This window comes from Vulpes vulpes, chromosome 12 (genome assembly GCF_048418805.1).
Source record: "Vulpes vulpes isolate BD-2025 chromosome 12, VulVul3, whole genome shotgun sequence".
NCBI lineage: Eukaryota > Metazoa > Chordata > Mammalia > Carnivora > Canidae > Vulpes > Vulpes vulpes.
In genome coordinates, this window is record NC_132791.1 from 8,902,683 (window position 1) to 8,923,610 (window position 20,928).

Genomic DNA, 20,928 nt, shown 5'->3' on the forward strand with positions numbered 1-20,928 from the left:
CATTCTGGTTTTTAGGGCTCTCGAATAGATACAGTCTCATAATCTCTAGTCCATCTTTTACTCCCTGACTCCATAGCAACCTGTGCTCTCATGATAAATCTGCTCCTCCCACCCATCACTGTGATATGATCTGTAACAAGAGCTGCTGTTCATCAATCAAAACCTTGTTGGACCTCACGTCTCTGAAGCTTTCCCTGATCTCCCACCATATCCCCTGTCCTGTTGTGTGTATTCTACACAAACTTCTATCATTGCAAATAATTGAACTTTAATTTTTATAACTACTTGTTGCATGCTCGTCTTTCTTTCCTCACTGAATTGAAAACTTTTCAAGAAATAAGTCATGTTTTTTATCTCTGTATCCTTGCGAATAACCTCATTCTATGAAATGCAGTAGGCACTCAAGTGAATAAATTTGAAGCTTCTTCTAATTTTTAACCTATGAATTATGGATAAGCTAACTTTTTCCTTAAATGTTTAAGCTTTGCCTGGAATAAAGACCTTCTAAGTAGAAATCCTCAAGTCAATGTTTCTAAATGTGTGGGTTCGTAGACTACTCAGGTTAAGAGTCATTTGGGAAGTTGTTAAAAGGCCCTAACACAGACCTATCAGATCTGAATCTCTGAGGAATGCATCCTAGAGCTATAACTTTTAATAAGATTTGCAGAGGCTTTTAATGTGCACTGAAGTTTGAGAATCACCGCCTTGGAGGAAGAATTATATTCTTGATGGATTGATAATCCATCAACTTTGTTATTTCCATCTCTTTCCACAGAAGTTTTGAAGTGAATCAATGATGTGACAGCAAATTAAATGAAACAACAAACCCATTAGTATGAGGGAAAAGGAGACTTCTGGTTGGTTTAGTGTAATAGATACTATGACTTGCATTCTGAAATACATGCCAGGTAGGGCAAAAAACAAACAAACAAACAAACAAAAACAAAGTAAAAATAAATCACACCATTCTTGCTATAAGAAGGGAAACAAAAGGCCACTTTCTCAGGAGAGATCACCTTCCCACCACCCATAGGCGCTAGATTTTTAAAGCAATTTCTCACTTATGATTTACCTTAATGCAGTGAGTGATGGAATGATTGACATTTTCAACAAGATTTCTAGGCAAAGGGCTATTTATGTAGTGAGTAAAATATGTAGTAAGTTCAGGATGTGCATTAAGGTTGGTTTGATTTCCTATTGTGTATACCGTATTTTTTGTACAGGTTGACTCTAAATAGCCCCCTTCCAGTTTGCCAGTAAAGGCACATCTTCATACAGCTTCTTAGATCAGCTTTCTCCCCCACTGATTTGTGCCAGTGGGGCCAAACTAAAGTTATAATCTCTAACAAGTACCAAGCATGCAGGTATAAAGCATTGTTGATTGAGGATAGATTTATGTTCTTTGGAAACAAGAGGAGCAGTTGGTAATGTTGACATTCTATTTATGAAATCTGAGAGCCTTAACCAACGCTATTCTCTTGGGTAGAATGTAAATAATGTAAACAACAGGCAACAACAACAACCAGTCTTTATCAAGGAGCCTCCATGTAGACACGGTATATATGCAGGCTTAGTCCATTTCAAAAAATCTACGCTCTAAGTAATACCACCCCCATTTCACAAATGAGGAAATAACTTGCAAAGGTTGAGTTAAAATATGCGACCTTACATAACTAGCAAGTGGCAGGGTCAGGATTAGCACCCAGATCTATCTGATGCTAAAGCATGTGAGCTCTGCAGCGTGCTGGCCTATGAAACATAAACACAGAGAAAGGGAAAACTCAAGAACGGGGTAATGGAAGATGTCCTGGCCTGGGAACTGAGAATTCTGAGCTCCTTGCTAACTTGGACAAAGCGCCGCCTTTTCTAGTCTCAAATTTCCTCTTCTGTAGAATGACGGATAGAATTGCGATTTCAGATTGAAAACCTATGATTACTCTTCTGATGGAACCAAAGTTAATAAAAATCAACTCTCTTTTAAAGAAACATATACGTTTTTTGCCATTGAACTCGATTGCTTCTACCTCAAAGATAAAGATGACATATGGAATAAAGAGCTGTGATTATCTCTCTGCAAGTGTTTTTAAATCATTGCTTCTGCTGCACAGACATTACATTAGTCCTAGAACTAATACTGGTAACTGTTATCTGAATGACTGTACAGTCCTGTAAGAGCTTTAAATATGTTATCTTCGTTTATCCTTTTAATTTTTTAAAAAAGTTTTTTTAAAGATTTTATTTATTTATTCATGAAAGACACAGAGAGAGAGAGAGAGAGAGAGAGAGAGAGAGAGAGAGACCTAGCAGAGGGAGAAGCAGGCTCCATGCAGGGAGCCTGATGTGGGACTCGATCCCGGGACTCCAGGATCACTCCCTGAGCCCAAGGCAGATGCTCAACCACCAAGCCACGCAGGCGTCCCAGTTTATCCTTTTTTTTTTTTTTTAAAAGATTTTATTTATTTATTCATGAGAGACACAGAATGCGTGCGAGAGAGGCAGAGACACAGGCAGAGGGAGAAGCAGGCTTCATTGCAGGGAGCCCGACATGGGATTCAATCCCGGGGACTCCAGGATCACAACCTGGGCTGAAGGCGGTGCTAAACCGCTGAGCTACCCAGGCTGCCCCAGTTTATCCTTTTTATAAGAGATGAGACGCAGAGCATTGTTAACCTCATTGTACAAGTGGGGAAACTGAGGCACAAAGAGACCAAGTGACCTACCTGACATTACACAAGTGGTAGAGCCAGGATCTGAACTCAGGAGTTTACTCTAGACTCAGGAGCCCATGTTATTAGCCAGTACGTTAAGTTCCCTCTAAAAATCATGCCTTGCCTAGTTTATCATTCATGGCAGTGAACATACTAATTACAATTTGAAAGTCATATTTTTGATTCCTGAAAGGAATAATTTAAGTAATAGCATTTGAATTCCATATTGCCACAGAAGTCTAATAGCTTTCGATTATATCCTTACACGATTCAAAGTTGTTATATTTTGAAATCAAGGCCAACGAAGACATGGTGTTCCATCCTGCACAGTGTAAGAGGAGTCTCTGTGAATCAATGCATTAAAGAGAAAGAATGTTTCCTTTTTTGTGTATGTGTGCTTGAACTGGTGCATCTCATTTTAATACCTAAAAAATGAAAATCAAAGCTTACTCTAATTAGAGTATGCATATTTTGGGTCACAGTAACTTTTCACTGCAAATAATATAATGTCCACATTATTTATATTAAACAAGACAAATCTTTGAGGCATAGCTTTTTTCTTTAAACCTGCAATTGAAGAGGGCAAACCTGTTTTTTAACTTGAGGTAGTTATATTTGGGGGGCAGTAATCATTAAATATCTTTTTCTTTCCTTAGACAACTTTAGTGACAACTCTTCAACTAAAGGACCACTGTACCATTGTTTCTTGAAGGCGCTATGGAACTTTTTAGATGGGATTGCAACATAACAGCCCTTAAAGTTGAAATCAGTGGATAGAACTCTTCTTTTAGAGCATGCACCTTATTAATCATGCAGGTTTAACCCCCCCGCCCATAGCCCCCAGGGATACCAAAGGCTTATGCCTTTTTCTTTGGTTTGGTTTTTAGATACACAATGTACTCAGAACAGCAAATCAAACCTGTTAGTGGCATCAAGCAAGTAGAATTGATGCCGGGAACAGGACCACCGCAAATTTTATTAAAACTGCAATCACTGAGAGCACAGCACACGTTGGGTTTTAAATACCTCTCTCTGTGGCATTTGTCATATTAAGAGCTGTGGCATAAACAAAGGAAAAAGCAAATCAAATGTTGTGTAAACATTATATGATCGCTTCCACTTTTCTAGATGCAATAAGGAAATTTGATCTCTAGGGAAGAGGGCAGCCAGAAGTCTAACAGTTTTGAAAACAGGGCTGATCTCTTATAGTTAGATCTATTGATATTTGCCTCTGGGACATTGTGTGTGTGTGTGTGTGTTTATGTATGTAAATATGTTTATGTGTATATATACATATATAATGTATATATATAAAATGTGTGTGTATATATGTGTGTATATATAATGATTTGTTTTTATCTTTGGGGATTCAATTGTTGTCTGATATACTGCATATATCTATAAAAAATCTTCCAGAAAAAGGTTTTGATCGACCAAGTCAGCCCTAAGGATACATGGAAAAGCCTTTCAGACTGCAGAGAAACAAACTGACCACACTCAAGGGCCTTGACAAGTCATAGAAGCTCATGCACTGAGGCCACTTACATTCACCAGGTGGCTCACCTTCCCTCCTCACTCCCCAAAATGCCTCTCTCAAAAGGCCCGAGACAGGGTTCTGCTTTTTTGAGGCCTCCTGCAAATGAGGTATTGTTTAAATATTTGGGAAGCCTACAATAACCTTCTACCTCAAAGGGTTCTGTTCTTGGTCTTGTTCTGCTTCAAGGGCTCTCATCTACAGCTTTGCAGTGGTGCTAAGCCACCTCTTCCCACACTAGTGATTGCGGACAGAGAACCCTCCCCTGGTTCCAGCTCTTCTTCTGTCTAATCTTCTCCTCCATGGTTTAAACTTCCAAGGGTAAAGAAGGCAATAACAGAAAATGCACTGGACAAGGCACCCAGTACATTCCAATGTGCATCTATTTTGAATGGAGTTTCACCTATTCTACACTCAACCAGTTTCTATATACAAAGCAGAATTTGTCTGAATGTGAAATTCACAGAATGTAATAAAATTGACACTCAGTTCCAAATATATCAATCATTTCATAATAGTTAAGTCAAAGAGTGTAAGGGAAATATGTAAGAATGTAAGAAAATGAGATATTTGTAATTTTTTAAGTAGATCTTTTCCAATGATTAAAAAACTCAACAATGACCTCTCCACTCCAGGTATAAAAAAAAAAGAATTACATTATATATATCATATTAAAAGTCTTCAATTTCTGTGGTGTAGTGTTTTTCAACATTTTTTTTTAAAGATTTATTTATTTATTCATGAGAGACACACAGAGAGAGATAGGCAGAGACACAGGCAGAAGGAGAAGCAGGCTCCATGCAGGGAGCCCGATGGGGGAGTCGATCCCGGGTCTCCAGGATCACGCCCTGGGCTGAAGGCAGGCGTTAAATCGCTGAGCCACCCAGGGATTCCTCAACATTATTTTTTAAAAGGAGAATATCCCTCTGGTCAGAAACAGGAAAGTAAAAAATCAGAATCTTGTACTTCAGAGGTTATCTAAAGCCTCCATGATGTAGCCCCTCCTTAAAAACTCCAGCCCTGCTATCCAGATCATCCCATTCCTTTGCCACATCCCTGTGCCCCTGAGTGTCTGACTTCCTGGCCTTTAGAGTAGTTGGAGAAAACCATTTCAGTAAAGATACATAAGAGAGACAGTATGGATCATTCTTTGGATACACTCCATAACTAAAGTAGAACATGAGGCAGATTGGAGAAACAGACAAGATTATCTCTTGACTTAGAATACCTTCTAGAGGGCACTGAAGAGTCTCTTAGTCTCTTTTTTCAACCTAACAAAACGAATAAGCAGCAAATATAATTGGTGGTGGTGAGGTTGGGGGTACTACATGGAATCATGCCACTGAAAATTATGCTTTCATCTCTGTGAGGAACTGATTGAAAGAAATCATCTCAAGAGGAAGGAATATTTCTAGTTAAATATTAGGAAATCTTTATGAGCCCATATGATTGCTTTATCTTTGTTTTATCATTATATATTCATTCTTGTATTTGGAGATGACTAAGGAACTAAGGAATGGTCTCAGCTTGAGGGGAGAAACCACAAACCAAGTGTGATTGCCTTTAAGATCAGTAAGACAAATCTCAATTTCAGAGATACTAAAATACACAGCAAAGAAAAAAAGTGAGCCAATGGTGATTGTAAGAAATGAATGTCTCTGGGATTTACCTCAGAAATGGTAAAATATTTAAAAATGAACATTATAGAATCTATGGAATATGATATGGAGATTTCTTTTGCCCTCATCACATCCTGCCATGAAACCTATCCTAAAGGCCATTGTCACAGAGGTATATGAGATAGGGACTGAACTTTCCAAAGGAAGAGCCTCCACAGTTATGAGATGGACAACTCTTTTCTGCATTTCAAGTGACCGTGGAATTTGGGAAACCATAGATACTTTCCCACCAATGTTAAATTAGTATACCTGTATAGTCCCCACCTAGGAGTAGGGCTTCACTTTCCCATGGGAATTTACCTTTGTTTACCTTGAGTCAATAGCACCCAACCCCATGTAGAAAATGCTCATTGAGAAATCAGAACCCAAATTGAATTTTAGTGTTGGATCCTCTAAGCCACTATGGAATCACAGATTCCAGGTCTTTCCATGAGTAAGAAAGAAGAGTCAAATAGAGGGAGAATCCACTAGCAGATGCTGCCCTCTTAACTCTTTTACTTCCCATTCCATCCTAGGGGCTCCCTTCCTCCTGCAGGCCTCGAACTTTCTGTCTTTATGGATTGATTCCTTCCCTAAGGAATTGGCATGTTTCATGTTCTGTTCTTCAGGACCTCACCCTCAACCTCAGTTTTTCAGCCAATGGCTAAATGTTGTGAATATCTAATCAACATCGGAACCAGTTGCCTTTGACAAACTCTTCTCATCCCTTAGTTTGTTCTAGAGCAGAAGAACTGCAAAAATAGTATGAACAGAAAGATTGATGTCACTTTATCAAAGTAGTATAATGTTTGGAAGAAATGATGTTTGTTTCTAAAATATAAATACATGTATTCTTTCTAATTATGAAAGTCTCTATAAAAATTCATAAAGTATAGAGCTATGTAAAATGTATGATAGGTGTTAACCTCCTATGTAATTCTACATGCAGAGATGATGACTATTAGCATTTAGTTTATACACTCTAATATTGAATATATAAAACATACTATTCTTTAATTACTTAATTCCTTAAGTAATTCTTTAATTCTTTTTCACTTGTGAACACACTGATATTTCTAATGAATTAATATTTCTAGCAAGATAGAACAGAACTTTGTACAAAGTCAGTACTTCATAGGTACTTATTAAATGAATAATAATACAGTAAATAATTATATAGTGTTTGCTCTGTACCTGTATTAATTCATGTAATCATTGCAACAACCTAAGAGGTAGGTGCTAGTTTTTTTTAACCTCTTTCTTAGAGAAGATGAAACTGAGGCTCATTGATGGAAAACAGACCCAAATCACTTATATGGTGTGTAATTGTAAAAGTTAAAGGATATAGATTGATTGCATTCTTAATAGCTCCATGGGATTTTTTTCATATACTTTTATCAGTGTTCTTTTGGTGCAAATTTATTTTATTTTGTTTTATGCAAAGAACAAGGGAAAACACCTCCACTAGACTATACCAAATAATAGGAATTGTTGAAAGTCTTGATTTTCTTTGTTGCTATTACCCTAATTGTTGTCCTTTATAAGTAATCTCGTTTCTCTTCAATGATTTAAGATCACCTCTGTGGTGTTTATTATGATGAATCTGGGTGTGAAACTATTTATGTCCTTCCTCTTCGTTTTTACTGATTGAGACTCGTGTATCTAGTTCTTGAAGATTGAAGTCTTTCATTAATTTTGGCAAGTTCTCAGTCATTAAGCTTCTGAGTATAGTCTCTCATATTTTCTCTATTCTTTCTCTTTGTAATGCATATCCTTAATTATTTCTTTAATTCAATTTTATCTTTCCCATCTCTCTGCACTGAATTCTGAGGAGATGACTTCTAGTATCTCTAACATATCCTTATTCATCCATTGAATTTTAATTATAGTCATGTCTTTCATTTGTCAAAATTATTCAATTATTTATCAGAACTGCCTTTCTTCTAATGTATTTTTCTTTTTTTTCTCCTTTTATGTCTTTAATTAGTTTAAACATATTTATTTTCAAGTCTCTATTATATTGTGTTAGTTGAATTTCCTGGGTTTTTGATCCCTTTGTATATTTTATCAGCTAACTATGGATGTTATAATTTTGCATTGTGAATTCATCCTCAGTGTTGAGGTTGAATCCTCTGAGGTTGAGATTTTATCATGAAAATCCTATATATCTGGGTAAGGTATTTTTAAAAGCTTTTTTGTTGTTAAATTGTCGGCGGTCAACTTTTATGTTAATTTCTCTAGCTTGAGAGCCCCTGTACCGTACAGTGTGAATTTAATATCAAACCTACATGAGATATAGTCCTGAGCATTGAATATAGATTCATTCCTAGGAAAACTTGTTTTCTTCTTTCTCACACCTAGAATTCAGGTAGAGACAAGCCTCTGCATTGTCTTTCTGTACCATCAGATGGAATTTTTCTGGTCCATCTTTTCACTTCTATGATTCTCAGCTTTATAGAAAGTTCTCAATGCTAACCTTCCTTAACAGGGGCTCAGGACATTGTCTCCCATCTGCTTAAGAGTCTTAATACTGGTATTCTAAGTTACAGAGATGGACACTTGTGCCATTACCTCCAGGACAATACAGAACCAGTTCATGAGCTTACTGCTGTTTTTTCAATTCCTATTTATTCATGGCCTCTGGAAATATAATTTTATTCTGTGGGTTGTATGACTAACGCAGCAATTCTGGGTGTTTGTAGTAGGAAGATGTTCATGTTATCTTGTCTGTCATTTTGTGGAAGCTATAAGTGTTTAATCCTACATTTGTATATTTGGTACAAATATTGATTAATTGTTTCAACCATTCTTTTGCAATTATTCTCAAATCCTCTTCCCTGTTTTCCTTCCTGGCAAACTACAATGCATGTATCTTGCCTTTGGACTTGGCATTCTACTTTTTCTGAACTTCTACTTTTTCTGCGATGAAGCACATTGATGTTATTCATATTCACAGTCCCATTCTCTACCAAAGCTTTAATGTTACCTAGCAATCCTAGCTCCCCTTGTGAGTCATCTCTCCCATTCCCCACAGCTATTTTAAAACCTTTCCACTCTTCCTCAGCCTTGAACTCCCTTTACAGAAGTATTTTCAGAAGATAAACTTACTTTCTACTTCCCAAAGGAAATAGAAACCAACAGAGCTTTCTCAAATTCCATCTACCAAGCTCATTAACTCGTTTATACTAGAATATACCTCCCTTTTCTCCTTCCTATTACAAGGAAGGAAGTTCCTTCTTCCTAAGTACAGTGATCATATAATTTATCATGGAAGCCTGGATACTTTCGAAGGTACAAGGAGGACTCTATTAATAATTATTCCAGGACAACAGGTGTAAACCAGAACTATCCTGGGCAAACTGGGACAAATGATCACCCTCTGTATAGGATATATCACTCTACTTGTCCCCTGAACACACTGTTTTTGCTTTCTCAAGCATGACATTCCCTTGAACATCCTACTTCTCTTTTATCTTCAAATATCCTTTTCTCTGAGCCTCTTCTCATTCATATTTTAACATTTTCACTATTGTTTAACATTTTAATCTTGTTACAAGAGAAATCTTGCAAAGCAACCTTACCTCTATACCATATACCTCCAGCTACTGCTCACTTTCTTGACTTTTCCCTTTTCTCTACCAAATTTATTTAAAAATTTGCTGACACCCACTGTCTCTTTTTGTCAGCTCCCATTCTCTATCATTTATAGAATCTTGGCTTTTTCTCTCCCCCCCTCTTCTGTCACTACTCTTGGCAATGTCACATGTGCTCATCTGTTCTTTAATAGAACACACAGTATTTAGCATTATTCAATCTCTTAGACACCTAAGTTAGTTGTCCTCTCTGTTCCTTAGTTTCTTATTATGGTGCCATGATAGGATGTTCCTCACTGACTGTTAGTGAGGTTTCAATAAAATGATCCATGTAAACAGCATTTTAAAATGTTAGCCATTGCTCATCCTTTTGGAAAGACATCCATGTTTGGCTATGCTTGAGTTAGAAGGTTTCATTAGTAATTTTATATGTCACTGTTTGAACCATTTAAGTTAAGACAGAAAAGCGGAATATCTTCCTGTTGTCACTCCAAAGATCCAGCAGCCTGAGGATGGCAATCTCTAGAGGGAGCTTAACTTTTGTGTTGAAACTGTTCCATGTTTGTTACGGCAGCTAAGATTTAGCGAAAACACACTACCAAATCTACAATTAGTATGCCTCTCCTTTTTAGAAGCTAGAAATGGCAAACAACTTTACTTTTTCTTTTTTTTAATATTTTAGTTATCTATTTGAGAGGAGGGGGGAGAAAGCACAGGCATGAGAAGTGGGGAGAGGCAGTGGGAGAAGGTGAAGGAAGGGAAGAAGCAGACTCCCTGCTGAGCATGGAGCCAGATGTAGGACTCGATCTCGGGACCCCGAGATCAGGACCTGAGCTGAAGTCAGCCACTTAACTAACTGAGCCACCCAGGTGCCTCCCCACTTTTAAAGATGTTATTTTAGTTTTTAAAGATTTTATACAACTTTTCCGTGACGATCATGTGCAAGACGTGTAGACCAGCACTGAATGACATTATGAAGTTCTCATTCTAATTTGCTCAAGCTAATTTTCAGTGACTGACACAATATATAACAAGTGCTCATCTGCCTCAGTGACTATGGCCCAGCTTTATCTTCAGCCCTCATTATTGCCCAGTTAGTAGATATTTTACAGACACATTCGGAATTGTGCCAGTTGCTTTTCAGTTGGTTTTTCACCTGTTCTGAATTGTCGGTTAACTTGGTCCTTCCTTTAAATAGATCATGTCTGCATTATATCTTGTGAAAATGCCTTAACTATTTCTTTAAGTGGAAGCCAATCTTTCAGAACTTCAAGACAAGCCACACAGATTTGCTACAATTTTTATGCTATAGTAGTAATAATTATACTTGATGCCATTTATTAAATGTTTATTATGTACCAGCCACGATGCTAAGCGTGTCACAAATTTTCACAAATATTGGCTGCTTTAATAGGGACTAAAATGGAGTAGAAATAGATGTGTGCTAAAATGGCCATCCTACCTATTGTTAGAGTAACTTTAAATATTATGAGCTCTTGATGCTAGCAAGTTTCATAAAACCTCTCTCTACGTTAACTGTTAAAGCAATGAGCATGACCAGTTTAGTGTTAAGAAGAAAGAAGACTGTATTCATGTGTGATATAGGTAGGTGTGATAGGTGGGATACAGAATTAAATGGCAAGCCTAGACAAAACTGTAACTGGACTCCAACTAATTGTGATTTGTGTTCATTTTCTCTGGGACAGTGTTAAAGCAAATAATTTCAGCATCTATGTGGATAGGGACCTAATCAATCAGCATTCTATATTATAATACAGAGGTCTTATATTTAAATCTTGAAGAGGAAAATCTTTATGATATTATATACAAATGGATAACATTCATTATGTATTATTCCATGTATAGCTCAAGGAAACACTGAATCCAGGCAGCAAGTCAGTGTCTAAATGTGTGATTGAGTGTTTTTTATGTTTATTTTTCACTGAATATGTCACATCAACTGGTTATTGCATACTGAGTTTTAAATGCCATTGCTAATGTAGAAGATACTAAATTATAGCAACTATGTGGAAAATATATATATTTTTTACGTCTGACAGACATTATTCCCATCAGCCTCATTCTTTTCCATGAGGAGTTAGTAGAGATTCTGTGAACAATGTAATGATGTAATAAAGATGTTACCTCAATTAGAAGCAGATGTGAGATATGAGATTATTAATACTGTGAGAGGAAGGCCTAGCTAGGAAATAAAAATAATCTAAAAGAAGCTAATAAAAAACTGTATGACTGAGAAGGAAGAGATATGGGCTTAAGTGAGTAGGATGGAATCAAAGTAAGCTATGGGGAACTCCTGAAATCTCTCTCAACTGAACTATAATATGGGCCAGTGTAAGAAAGCCCAAATATTTTATCAACCAGAAAAAAGAAAAGCAGAAAAACAGGTGATGATTCTTATAGTCAACATTTATTGAGTGTTTACAAAGGGCCAGCCACTCAGCTAGATAATATCAACACCTTACCTCACTGAATACTCATAACAAATCCCACTTTTCAGATGAGAAAACTGGGAGCCAGAGATTAATTCTACAGCATATTACAGGAAGAGCTGGGAAGAGTTTTGTACCCAGTTTGCTCACTGAGCACAGGCATGCTGGTAGTTTCTATTTTTAAGCAAAATGTGATGTAATTTTAGGTCAAGAAGGATCTGACAATCAAATGGGTACAACACCTAGTCCTATCTGGATTCTGATTTCTCAGTGAAGACCTTTACAACTAATTGCCGAATTGGTTGGCTTTAAAAGAACATTTTAAAGAATGAAAAAATACTTTGGCAATGTAAGTCAGAGAAGTAGGAACATTTTTAGTTATACATTTTGAGTATTTTATTTTTTTCAACACTGTATGGTGGAATACAATCTGAAAAGTTACTTTTTTTTTCTTTTGATCTTTTTAAAAGTCATGTCCATATGCTGAAAAAGGTAAAATGAGGGTTTTCAAATTTATAAGCAAGAGAGAATTGTGCAAACCAGACATAAGTTCTGAACTGATATCCTCCTGTTTTAGTATTTTAGTCTGAATTTAGTCTGGGTTTGTCAAAATTACCAGTGATTGTGGGCAATAGATGGAATATAAACTATTATACTAGCGAACACCTCTTTCTCTTTTCAGTTTTTCTTTTCAGAGTTTTGACCTTATGGTTTAGTATCCGGAACAGTTGAGGGAACTGGTCTACCCACATCTCTGCCTTTGCAAATTAATATCCAGCCTTCACAGTAGAATGTGAGGCCCTTCCAATAGCACCATACTGGGAAGGAATGCAACTCCTTACCCTCAACTTCCAGCTTCACCAATTTGGAATATGCCGTCCCGAGGCTGTTTTTTGCCACGCATCGATAATGTCCTGCATCTTCCTTTTGCACATTATGAATCCTTAAACTCCCAGATTCAAGAACTGCGATGCGGGAATTTTCCTGCCAGGGATAGGGACAGGAATTTTAAAATGTCCATGGCTTTATCAAGAAATCACTTGCCTTACTTTATCAGGTCATCATCATTGCTGCTATCATCAAAAATATCATTGGAACACTTATTTGGCATTTAGATGGTATAATACACAATATTAAATGAGACAGTATAAGATTACCTAAATTAATTTTAATAATGATTCTGTAAGAGTTTATTTTCATTTTCTTTCATCACATGAGGACACCAAACGTTTATTTGATTTCCTAAAAGTCACATCCAAGTCTGTTTGAGTTAAAACACTCTATATGGTATCCTTAGGGGGATATATGTCTTTTGAAAAATTAGAAATTTCTACCAATAATACATAAATTTGGTGTTGGAAGTTAAAACATCACAATTACTTTCCCTTTGAGTACTCTAAATTCAGTATTATACAAAAATTCCTGCATTTTTAATTTTAGGAAATCCACCAATATTTATAACAAAAGGAAAGTCAGAAATTATATAATTACCATAAACAATTTAACATTTTTGTTTTATTTTAAATAAAGCTAATTGATATTATACTTCATTTCAGTTAATTGACGTGTATCAACACCTACATATTCTCTGTGGAATATTCTCAGCATAGTAAAATGAAAAACCTCCCTGAGTTTACACTTAGTAGGTGACAACAATGATGCAGTGTAATCATTTACCAGTAAATGTAGGTATGAGATACAAAAGCATTAAAAGCATGTACATAATAGATTTTTAATTTGGCTGCTCTGTGACTGAGATAAACTCTGCTAGGGAGAGTTTCACCAGTCTTGATGTCTGTGCTGTAACTTCACTCCAGAGGTTCTCATTACTTTTCTTCCAAACCTCCTTTCTCTGGGCACCTGGGTGGCTTAGTGGGTTAAGCACCTGCCTTTGGCTCAGGTCATGATCCCAGGATCCTGGGATGGAGGCCTATGCCAGGCTCCCTGCTCAGCAGGGGGCTTGTTTCTCCCTCTCCCTCCACCCCTCTCCCTGTTTGCACTTGCTTTCTCTCTCTCTCTCAAATAAATAAATAAAATGTTAAAAAAAAAAAAAAAAGAAAAAGAGAAAAAGCAAACCTCTTTTCTCAACTCTCCTCCCAGAAACTGTTTGTTGGGTCTAAAACCTGGATTTTAGTTTCATATTTTTCATCTCCTGTGTCTCAAAGTTTCAATGTTAAAAAAATAAAACAATTCCACTAACCAATTGATCAACAAAGAAACATTCTAGCTTTGCTTTTGTTTTGCTTCCTTTTTCATCCCTAAAAAGAACTACTGGTTCCCATCTCTCTCTCTCTCTTTTTTTTTTCTCTAACCAGTCCCAACTGGAATGCCTTACGGTTTGTGTGTATGGGAACAGGAATATTTAAGGTTGGTTAAAATGTTATATATGGGGAAAATTTTCATGTTAGAAATTTGTAATCATGTAACTCACTTTGCAAAGATTTGTTGTATTTGAAAACTAGTTGTATAGACATGTTTTCATAATAATCACTTACCCTGAGAGCACTGTCCCCCTTAATCCACGACACTGATGGTTTAGGATTGCCCATTGTAGTACACGGGAGAACTGCCTTTAATCCTTCTATTATTTTTACGTTTATGGGAGGACGAGTTATTTTCGGCTCTAAAGGGAAACAAAAATTCAAAATTAAAAAGGCAATATGGCTGCATTAAGTCTAAATATCCACTCTAAGAATAGTTTGCTACTTTACAAGATATGCCAAATGCTCAGACAGGTTTTGAGGGGATATCAAACAAAAACCATTTTTCAAAGTTTTGGTTATCTGTTTTATTCATATCTTATTTGAAAAACACAAATTCATGAAACATATTAGGAGTTTGAAGTCCTAGTATTCTTCACTTTAAAAGATAGTTAATAAAAAGTTGGTTAAAATAAACTGTTACCTTAACAACTCAACAGTATTCAGTTCATACCAACAAACACGAAAACATTTGAAGGGACATTTCTAATCTATTTTTTATTTTTTATTAGTTTTTTTATCTACTTTTAATATAATTCTGAATTTTGCTTTCCCTCTCCCTTTAGTTTCATCTAAATTTGTCTCTTAATTTTAGTGATTAAGAATTAGATATATTTGTAGAAAGTAAACTCGACGTTATTATTTTTTTAAGATTTTTTTTTAATTTATTCATGATAGACACAGAGAGAGAGGAAGAGGCACAGGCAGAGGGAGAAGCAGGCTCCTTGTCGGGAGCCTGACGTGGGACTCCATCCTGGGACTCCAGGATCATGCCCTGGGCTGAAGGCAGGTGCTGAACCGCTGAGCCACCCAGGGATCCCCCAAACTCGACATTATTATATTAGTAATTGGAGAAATTTGGTCATACAATTTAGAGTAACTGGTACTCTGCGAGGCAAACTTTTGTCATTTACTGTTCTGTGAAACTCTCTTAAATTAATTCTATCAGAAGAAATAATTTATACCACCTACTGTTTATTCTCTGATAGTAAACTTTCAGAAGAAGTTACTAAATCTAATGTGTAGAAGAATTGACAAGTTCAGGATGCCTATTATTTTACTACTTGAAACATTCATAATAACAAAAACTACATTCATTTCCTTAGTGATCTCATGTTACAGATATAAAACAGAGGACTGTCTTTTCAGGAGAGACTACTGAGAAATGGATACATTTTATTTCCCTCAGGTCATATGCTATATAATCAGTGTGTTACTTTGATGGAGAAAAGCATGAAAAAAAAAAAAAGCTTATTTCATAAGCACTTTTCCCTCCTGTTTTAATTGTGCTTCTAGGAGTTAGTGGTGGTTGGAAATGGTATTTGCAAAGACTGCATGGTCTTTTGATGTTTAATCTAGGCATTTATTGTCATTTAGAGTTGATATGATTTTGGATTATGGCAAAATTACAAGACAGGCTTTTTAAAAAGATTTTATTTATTTATTCATGAGAGACACAAAGAGAGGGAAAGGCAGAGACACAGGCAGAGGGAGAAGCAGGCTCCATGCAGGGAGCCGGATGCGGGACTTGATCCCAGGTCTCCAGGGTCACGCCCTGGGCCAAAAGTAACGCTAAACCACTGAGCCACCCAGGCTGCCCCATGACAGGCTTTAAACATGTTATAGGAAAATATCAACTTAGGTACTTGGCCTGCCTTCTTAAAGCTCATAACTTTCCTAATCAACATCAGTGAACACCTACATTTAGATGATGGCCAGGCACCTCAATTGTGGGTTGGGTTGTCATATGACTGCTGGCAAAAGCTTAGCTTAAGAATTGATATTCCTATGACCTAGTCAAAGAGCATTACCCATTCCTTCCCTTGGGTTCCTTGAACTCATCCCTCTGCCAAGATAACCTTTGTTCAAAGCAAATAACTCCCATCTTTTTCAGTGAAATAGAAGCCTTGGTCATCTTTTGGATGAGAGGGAAGAGAATTCTTATGGGAACTTGAATATAAAGTGAGCTGGGAATGAGTTAAGTATTGATGTTGAGTCATGGATTCCCCACTGTAATGGAACACTCTTCAGGTGGAGCCACAAGCACTGGCTAATGTGAGCTGTTTATCGTGTTATAGCAGGATGCTAGAAGCATCGTGCTATGCCAGCATGAAACCCTTAGTTGATGGACCAAAAGGAACTTGGGGGAGGGAGCTCCTGGGAGAGATCCTAGGGTAACTGGAGTAGTGATGGAGGCCAGAATCTTAGGGATCTCAGGAGGGTCTCTACCAAGTGGTGTGGGAGCATTCTAAAATGTTAGCAACTGGGATGGCCATACCAGTGTATACCCACATGACTCTGTGAGCTTTCCTAAGGAGAAGGTGGAGAAAAGAAGAGAAGAATATTTAGGATAAATCCATAATAAAGAAAATTTAGTACCACAGAGAATATGAGAAATGTTCAAAGGAAAGATGGAATCACAAAATAGCGAAATACTTAAATGTGCTCTGCCTTCAGAATCAAGCCTTTATTATTTAGCAAAGGAGCACATCCCAGTTTCCTTACTTGATTTCCTCACTTCCCCACATGCTAAAAGAAAGCTTTCTTGTGGGTATGTCCCTACCCCCTTCTCACAAAACCTCCAGAGCAATTTCCCCACAATGCCACATTAGCCCCTCAACATTCCTATTCTAATGAATCTACAACTTCATTTATAAGTATGATCAAAAATAAAAGATTAGTAGATGATTGAGAAAAAAAAAACATGAACATGAAAAAAAGACAAAACAAAAGAAATCCAAAACTTAATCATGGAGAAAACAGAAACAAAGCAAGGAAAGGAAGACTATATTTTAAAAATGCAGTAGTGATATCCTTACAGGGACTTGAGCAAATACTACATCATATAACACACAGAGTTTGCCCTGGGGAACAAAAGGAGCAGAGAAGTAATTCCCAGGAATTAAAAATATGGGTTTTTAAGATCAAAGTACTCAGTATAAGGGCAGAATAATAGAATGGTCATATTGAAGAGTGAGTTCGCAATAGGGAAGGAAAAATTTTAAAAATCTCCAAGAAGGAAGTATATCAGGATAGATAGCTAGAAAATATGAGGAGAAAATACTGAGGTCATGAAAAATGGAAAAAGAAAGAGATCTAATATTTGTTAAAAGTTTAAGAATGAGATAAAATGAAGAGGAAGAGAAATAGAAAAGAGTATATCTCATTAAAAAAAAAAAAAAAAGGTTGGTTTTAGATTCAAAAGGCCCACCTAAAACTAAGTAGGAATAATAAAAGAAAACCCACCTAACATATTCTTGGGAGTTTGAGAAATTTATGAATTCTAGAAATGAAGAGAAAAACTATAGTTTTTTAAGAGATAAAATGAAGAGGAAGAGAAATAGAAAAGAGTATATCTCATTAAAAAAAAAAAAAAGGTTGGTTTTAGATTCAAAAGGCCCACCTAAAACTAAGTAGGAATAATAAAAGAAAACCCACCTAACATATTCTTGGGAGTTTGAGAAATTTATGAATTCTAGAAATGAAGAGAAAAACTATAGTTTTTTAAGAAAAACACTAGGCTTACCTACAGGAATAAGAAAAAGATTTCTCAGCTGAATCATGGAATGCCATGTGAGATGAATAATTATTTAATGCAAGCTAAGGGAAGAGCCTTTTTAAACTCTCATCTGTACCTAGACAAATTGTTATCTAGGAGTAAAGGCAAAGTAAAATCATTGCATCGATGCAATGATTCAGAAGATACATCCTCAGATTTTATGTGATCACATGCTCACGCTTTGAAAAGAAGCAGCAAATGACTCCCTTCAGCAAAACAATGACAACAAAGTAGAAAGATAAAAGATAAAAGAAACAGTGAGGACAATCAGGAATAACAACAAAGCTTGCAATAAAATTCCCAGGTGGAACTGGCCCCTGCTGATTGGTATAGCACCCACATGGATTTTGATGTAACTTTTGCCATCAGCAGCATGGTGTCAGAAGAAAATAAAGATTGCATTATTACCAGGTGGACAGTTTGGAAGCAGATAGTGCTTCTAGCACAGGAGGTCATGAGATTTCAGGGTACTGGTAAGAGTGCTTGATGATAGAACACCAGGTAGGAGAGAAAACCAAGTGGACCAAGAACTGAGTAAGTCTTGACTGGGGGGGTCAGTGGAAGGGAGAGCAGGGGAGTCAGGGCAGGAGAACGTGAGCATGCTGGTGATGGCCGTGTGGTGGGAGTAGGGGAACAAGAGAGCTGGACTCTGTTCTTAGCTGAGAAAGAGACAGATGGAGTTAAGAGCCTTCTCTCTGGAGGCACATCATGAGTGTGGGAAAGTGTTTTCTTCATGGGACAGAGCTAGGAATAGAAGTGCCCATGTTCAGAGTATGACATCCTGGAGCTTAAGATTTTAAACACAGACCATTTCCTAGGGGTGACAAGGTCGTTGATGGGGTTGGCTGATAAAAAGGCAAATATCACTGGACTTGTGGAGGTCAGGAGTTGTAAGGTTGAAATGGCTAGAGGCTGTTTCATGGCTGTTATAATCCATTAGGATGGTGCCTGGACTTAGGTTGGATAGAAAGATAATGAGTCTGGAATCAAAGTCTTTGGCAGATATTGTATATGTGTGTGTGCATGTCGGGGGGGACTTAAAAATGGGGAGGTGACTTGAATAGAAAGAGAATGGTAGAAGGGCACATGCCCTCATGAGAGGAAATGACTGAAAGGGGGGTGAGGAGTCCTTGCTAGCCTTGTAGACAGGAAAAGTGGGGGGAAAATAAACAGCCTCCAATAAAGAAGATAAGCCACTCAAGTTTGAAGAGTCATCCAAGAACATCAAGTTTCAAATAAGGCAAAAGAGCAGAAGTGTCTGCAAAGAGGTTGGAGATAAAAAGCGCACCTGGTCGTAAGGGAACTGTTTTAAAGGTACAGGGAGAAGATTTTAGAGGAAAGTTCCCTGGTGGCAAGAGGGCAAGGGGGCAGCAGACAAGGAGCTGTGGACAGGCCAGAAAACAGGAGAAGCTAGAGAACTAAGGGGCTTGCCTGTGGTTGAGGACAGAATTCACTGCGGCAAGGTTGTGTTTTGCACTTGAACTCAGCCGGCGGCTAAGCCTCCAGGTGTGCGGGAGGCCCTATTTACTGCCTGCTCCAGGGTGCACCAAGCCAGCCTTTTAACATCACGAGCAGAGGCCCTCTCCCACTCACTCATCTTCACTTGCAGAGCCCCGCAGCTCTCGGCGGCGCCCCCCACGCCGTTGTTGGCGGTGCAGCAGTAGATGCCATCGTCACTGTCTTCCACACTCAGGATGGTGAGGAGCTGTCCGTTCTCTCGAATGCTGTACCGGGTATCAAAGAGCCTGCAGGTCACAGACAGCAATGGCAGGTTAGGACCCCCCAGTGTGTGATCTTTTTTTTTTTTTTTTTTTTTTTTTCCCAGCCGTGGTAAACTGATCAGAAAAGATGGCTTGTTAATGGAGGAAGCTGATTAAAAGCAAAAGGAAAGTTGAGTGAGTTCGGAATTCTAGAGTAACCTTAGTTGGCAATATAATGCTAACAATGCATTCTAATCTTCCCTATGCTCCAATAATCAAAGCACCACTGAGTCCCTCCAAAATGCTTTCAAAAGGTGATGTTTGTCGATGAGACCAAACATGAAGTTTACTTTACTCAGGAAAGTCTATGATTACCAAGATATATGAGTCTTCTCCCCATAATTATTGCAAAGTAACAGCCAGGGAATGAACACACACACATAAATGTGTGACCAGCAGGGAGAATTAAATATTTTTGGAAGCAACTAACAATTATCTGAGTATTCATTTATTAAACAAATATTTGTTGAGTGCCTAACCAGTGTCAAGCATAGTTCTAGTTTTTTTTTTTTTTTTTTTTGAATATATAAGGAAGCAGAACAGCTTCAAACTGTAGAAGTGGATGTTTTATATACATGATCTCATTAAATTACATGCCATCAGTTGAAAAGGGAATTAGGGAAACAGATTTGAGGGGAAGCATCAACATAAAAGTCGGTTTTAGGACCAAATAAAGATTCTTTATGCAAAATGTATGCATTAGGCAGAAACATGTACCCCCCCCCCAAATCCATGTATTAATCCCCAGAACCTGTGAATATGTTATCTTATGTGGCAAAAGGGATTTTACAGATACCAAGGATCTTAAAATAGAGTATCACAGCTTATCCAGATTGGTCCAATGTAATCATGACAGCCATTAAAAGATGGTAGAAGGAAGCTGGAAAATGAGAGGAGATGAGACAGTGGTGGCAGGGGGCAAAGTGATAGAAAGGGGAGGAAGGAGCAAGGAAGGCAGGTAGCCCTCTGTAAGTGGGGAAAGGCAAGAATTTCTTTGGTGCCACCAGAAAGAATGCAGCCCTGTCAATACCTTGATTTTAGCCCAGGGAGACCTATTTCAGACTTCTGACCCCCCCAATCTGTAAGATAATGAATCTGTATTGTTTTAGGCCACTAAGTTTTTGGTAATTTGTTACAGTAGAAATAGGGAACTCATGTGAAAACAAAAATGGAAAAGGAAGTGGAT

The 20,928-nt window shown here is 37.4% G+C and overlaps 1 protein-coding gene across 1 annotated transcript in view; it reads right to left on the minus strand.

Annotated features, from left to right (window-relative positions):
* Window positions 1–20,928, minus strand: part of MUSK (muscle associated receptor tyrosine kinase) — a 90,573-nt gene that overhangs the window by 56,372 nt on the left and 13,273 nt on the right. The window contains exons 3-5 of the mRNA XM_072731763.1: window positions 19,576–19,727; window positions 14,439–14,566; window positions 12,786–12,927 (exon numbers count right to left, since the gene is read on the minus strand). Coding sequence (XP_072587864.1) covers window positions 12,786–12,927; window positions 14,439–14,566; window positions 19,576–19,727 — 422 coding nt within the window. The remainder of the gene's footprint in view (window positions 1–12,785; window positions 12,928–14,438; window positions 14,567–19,575; window positions 19,728–20,928) is intronic.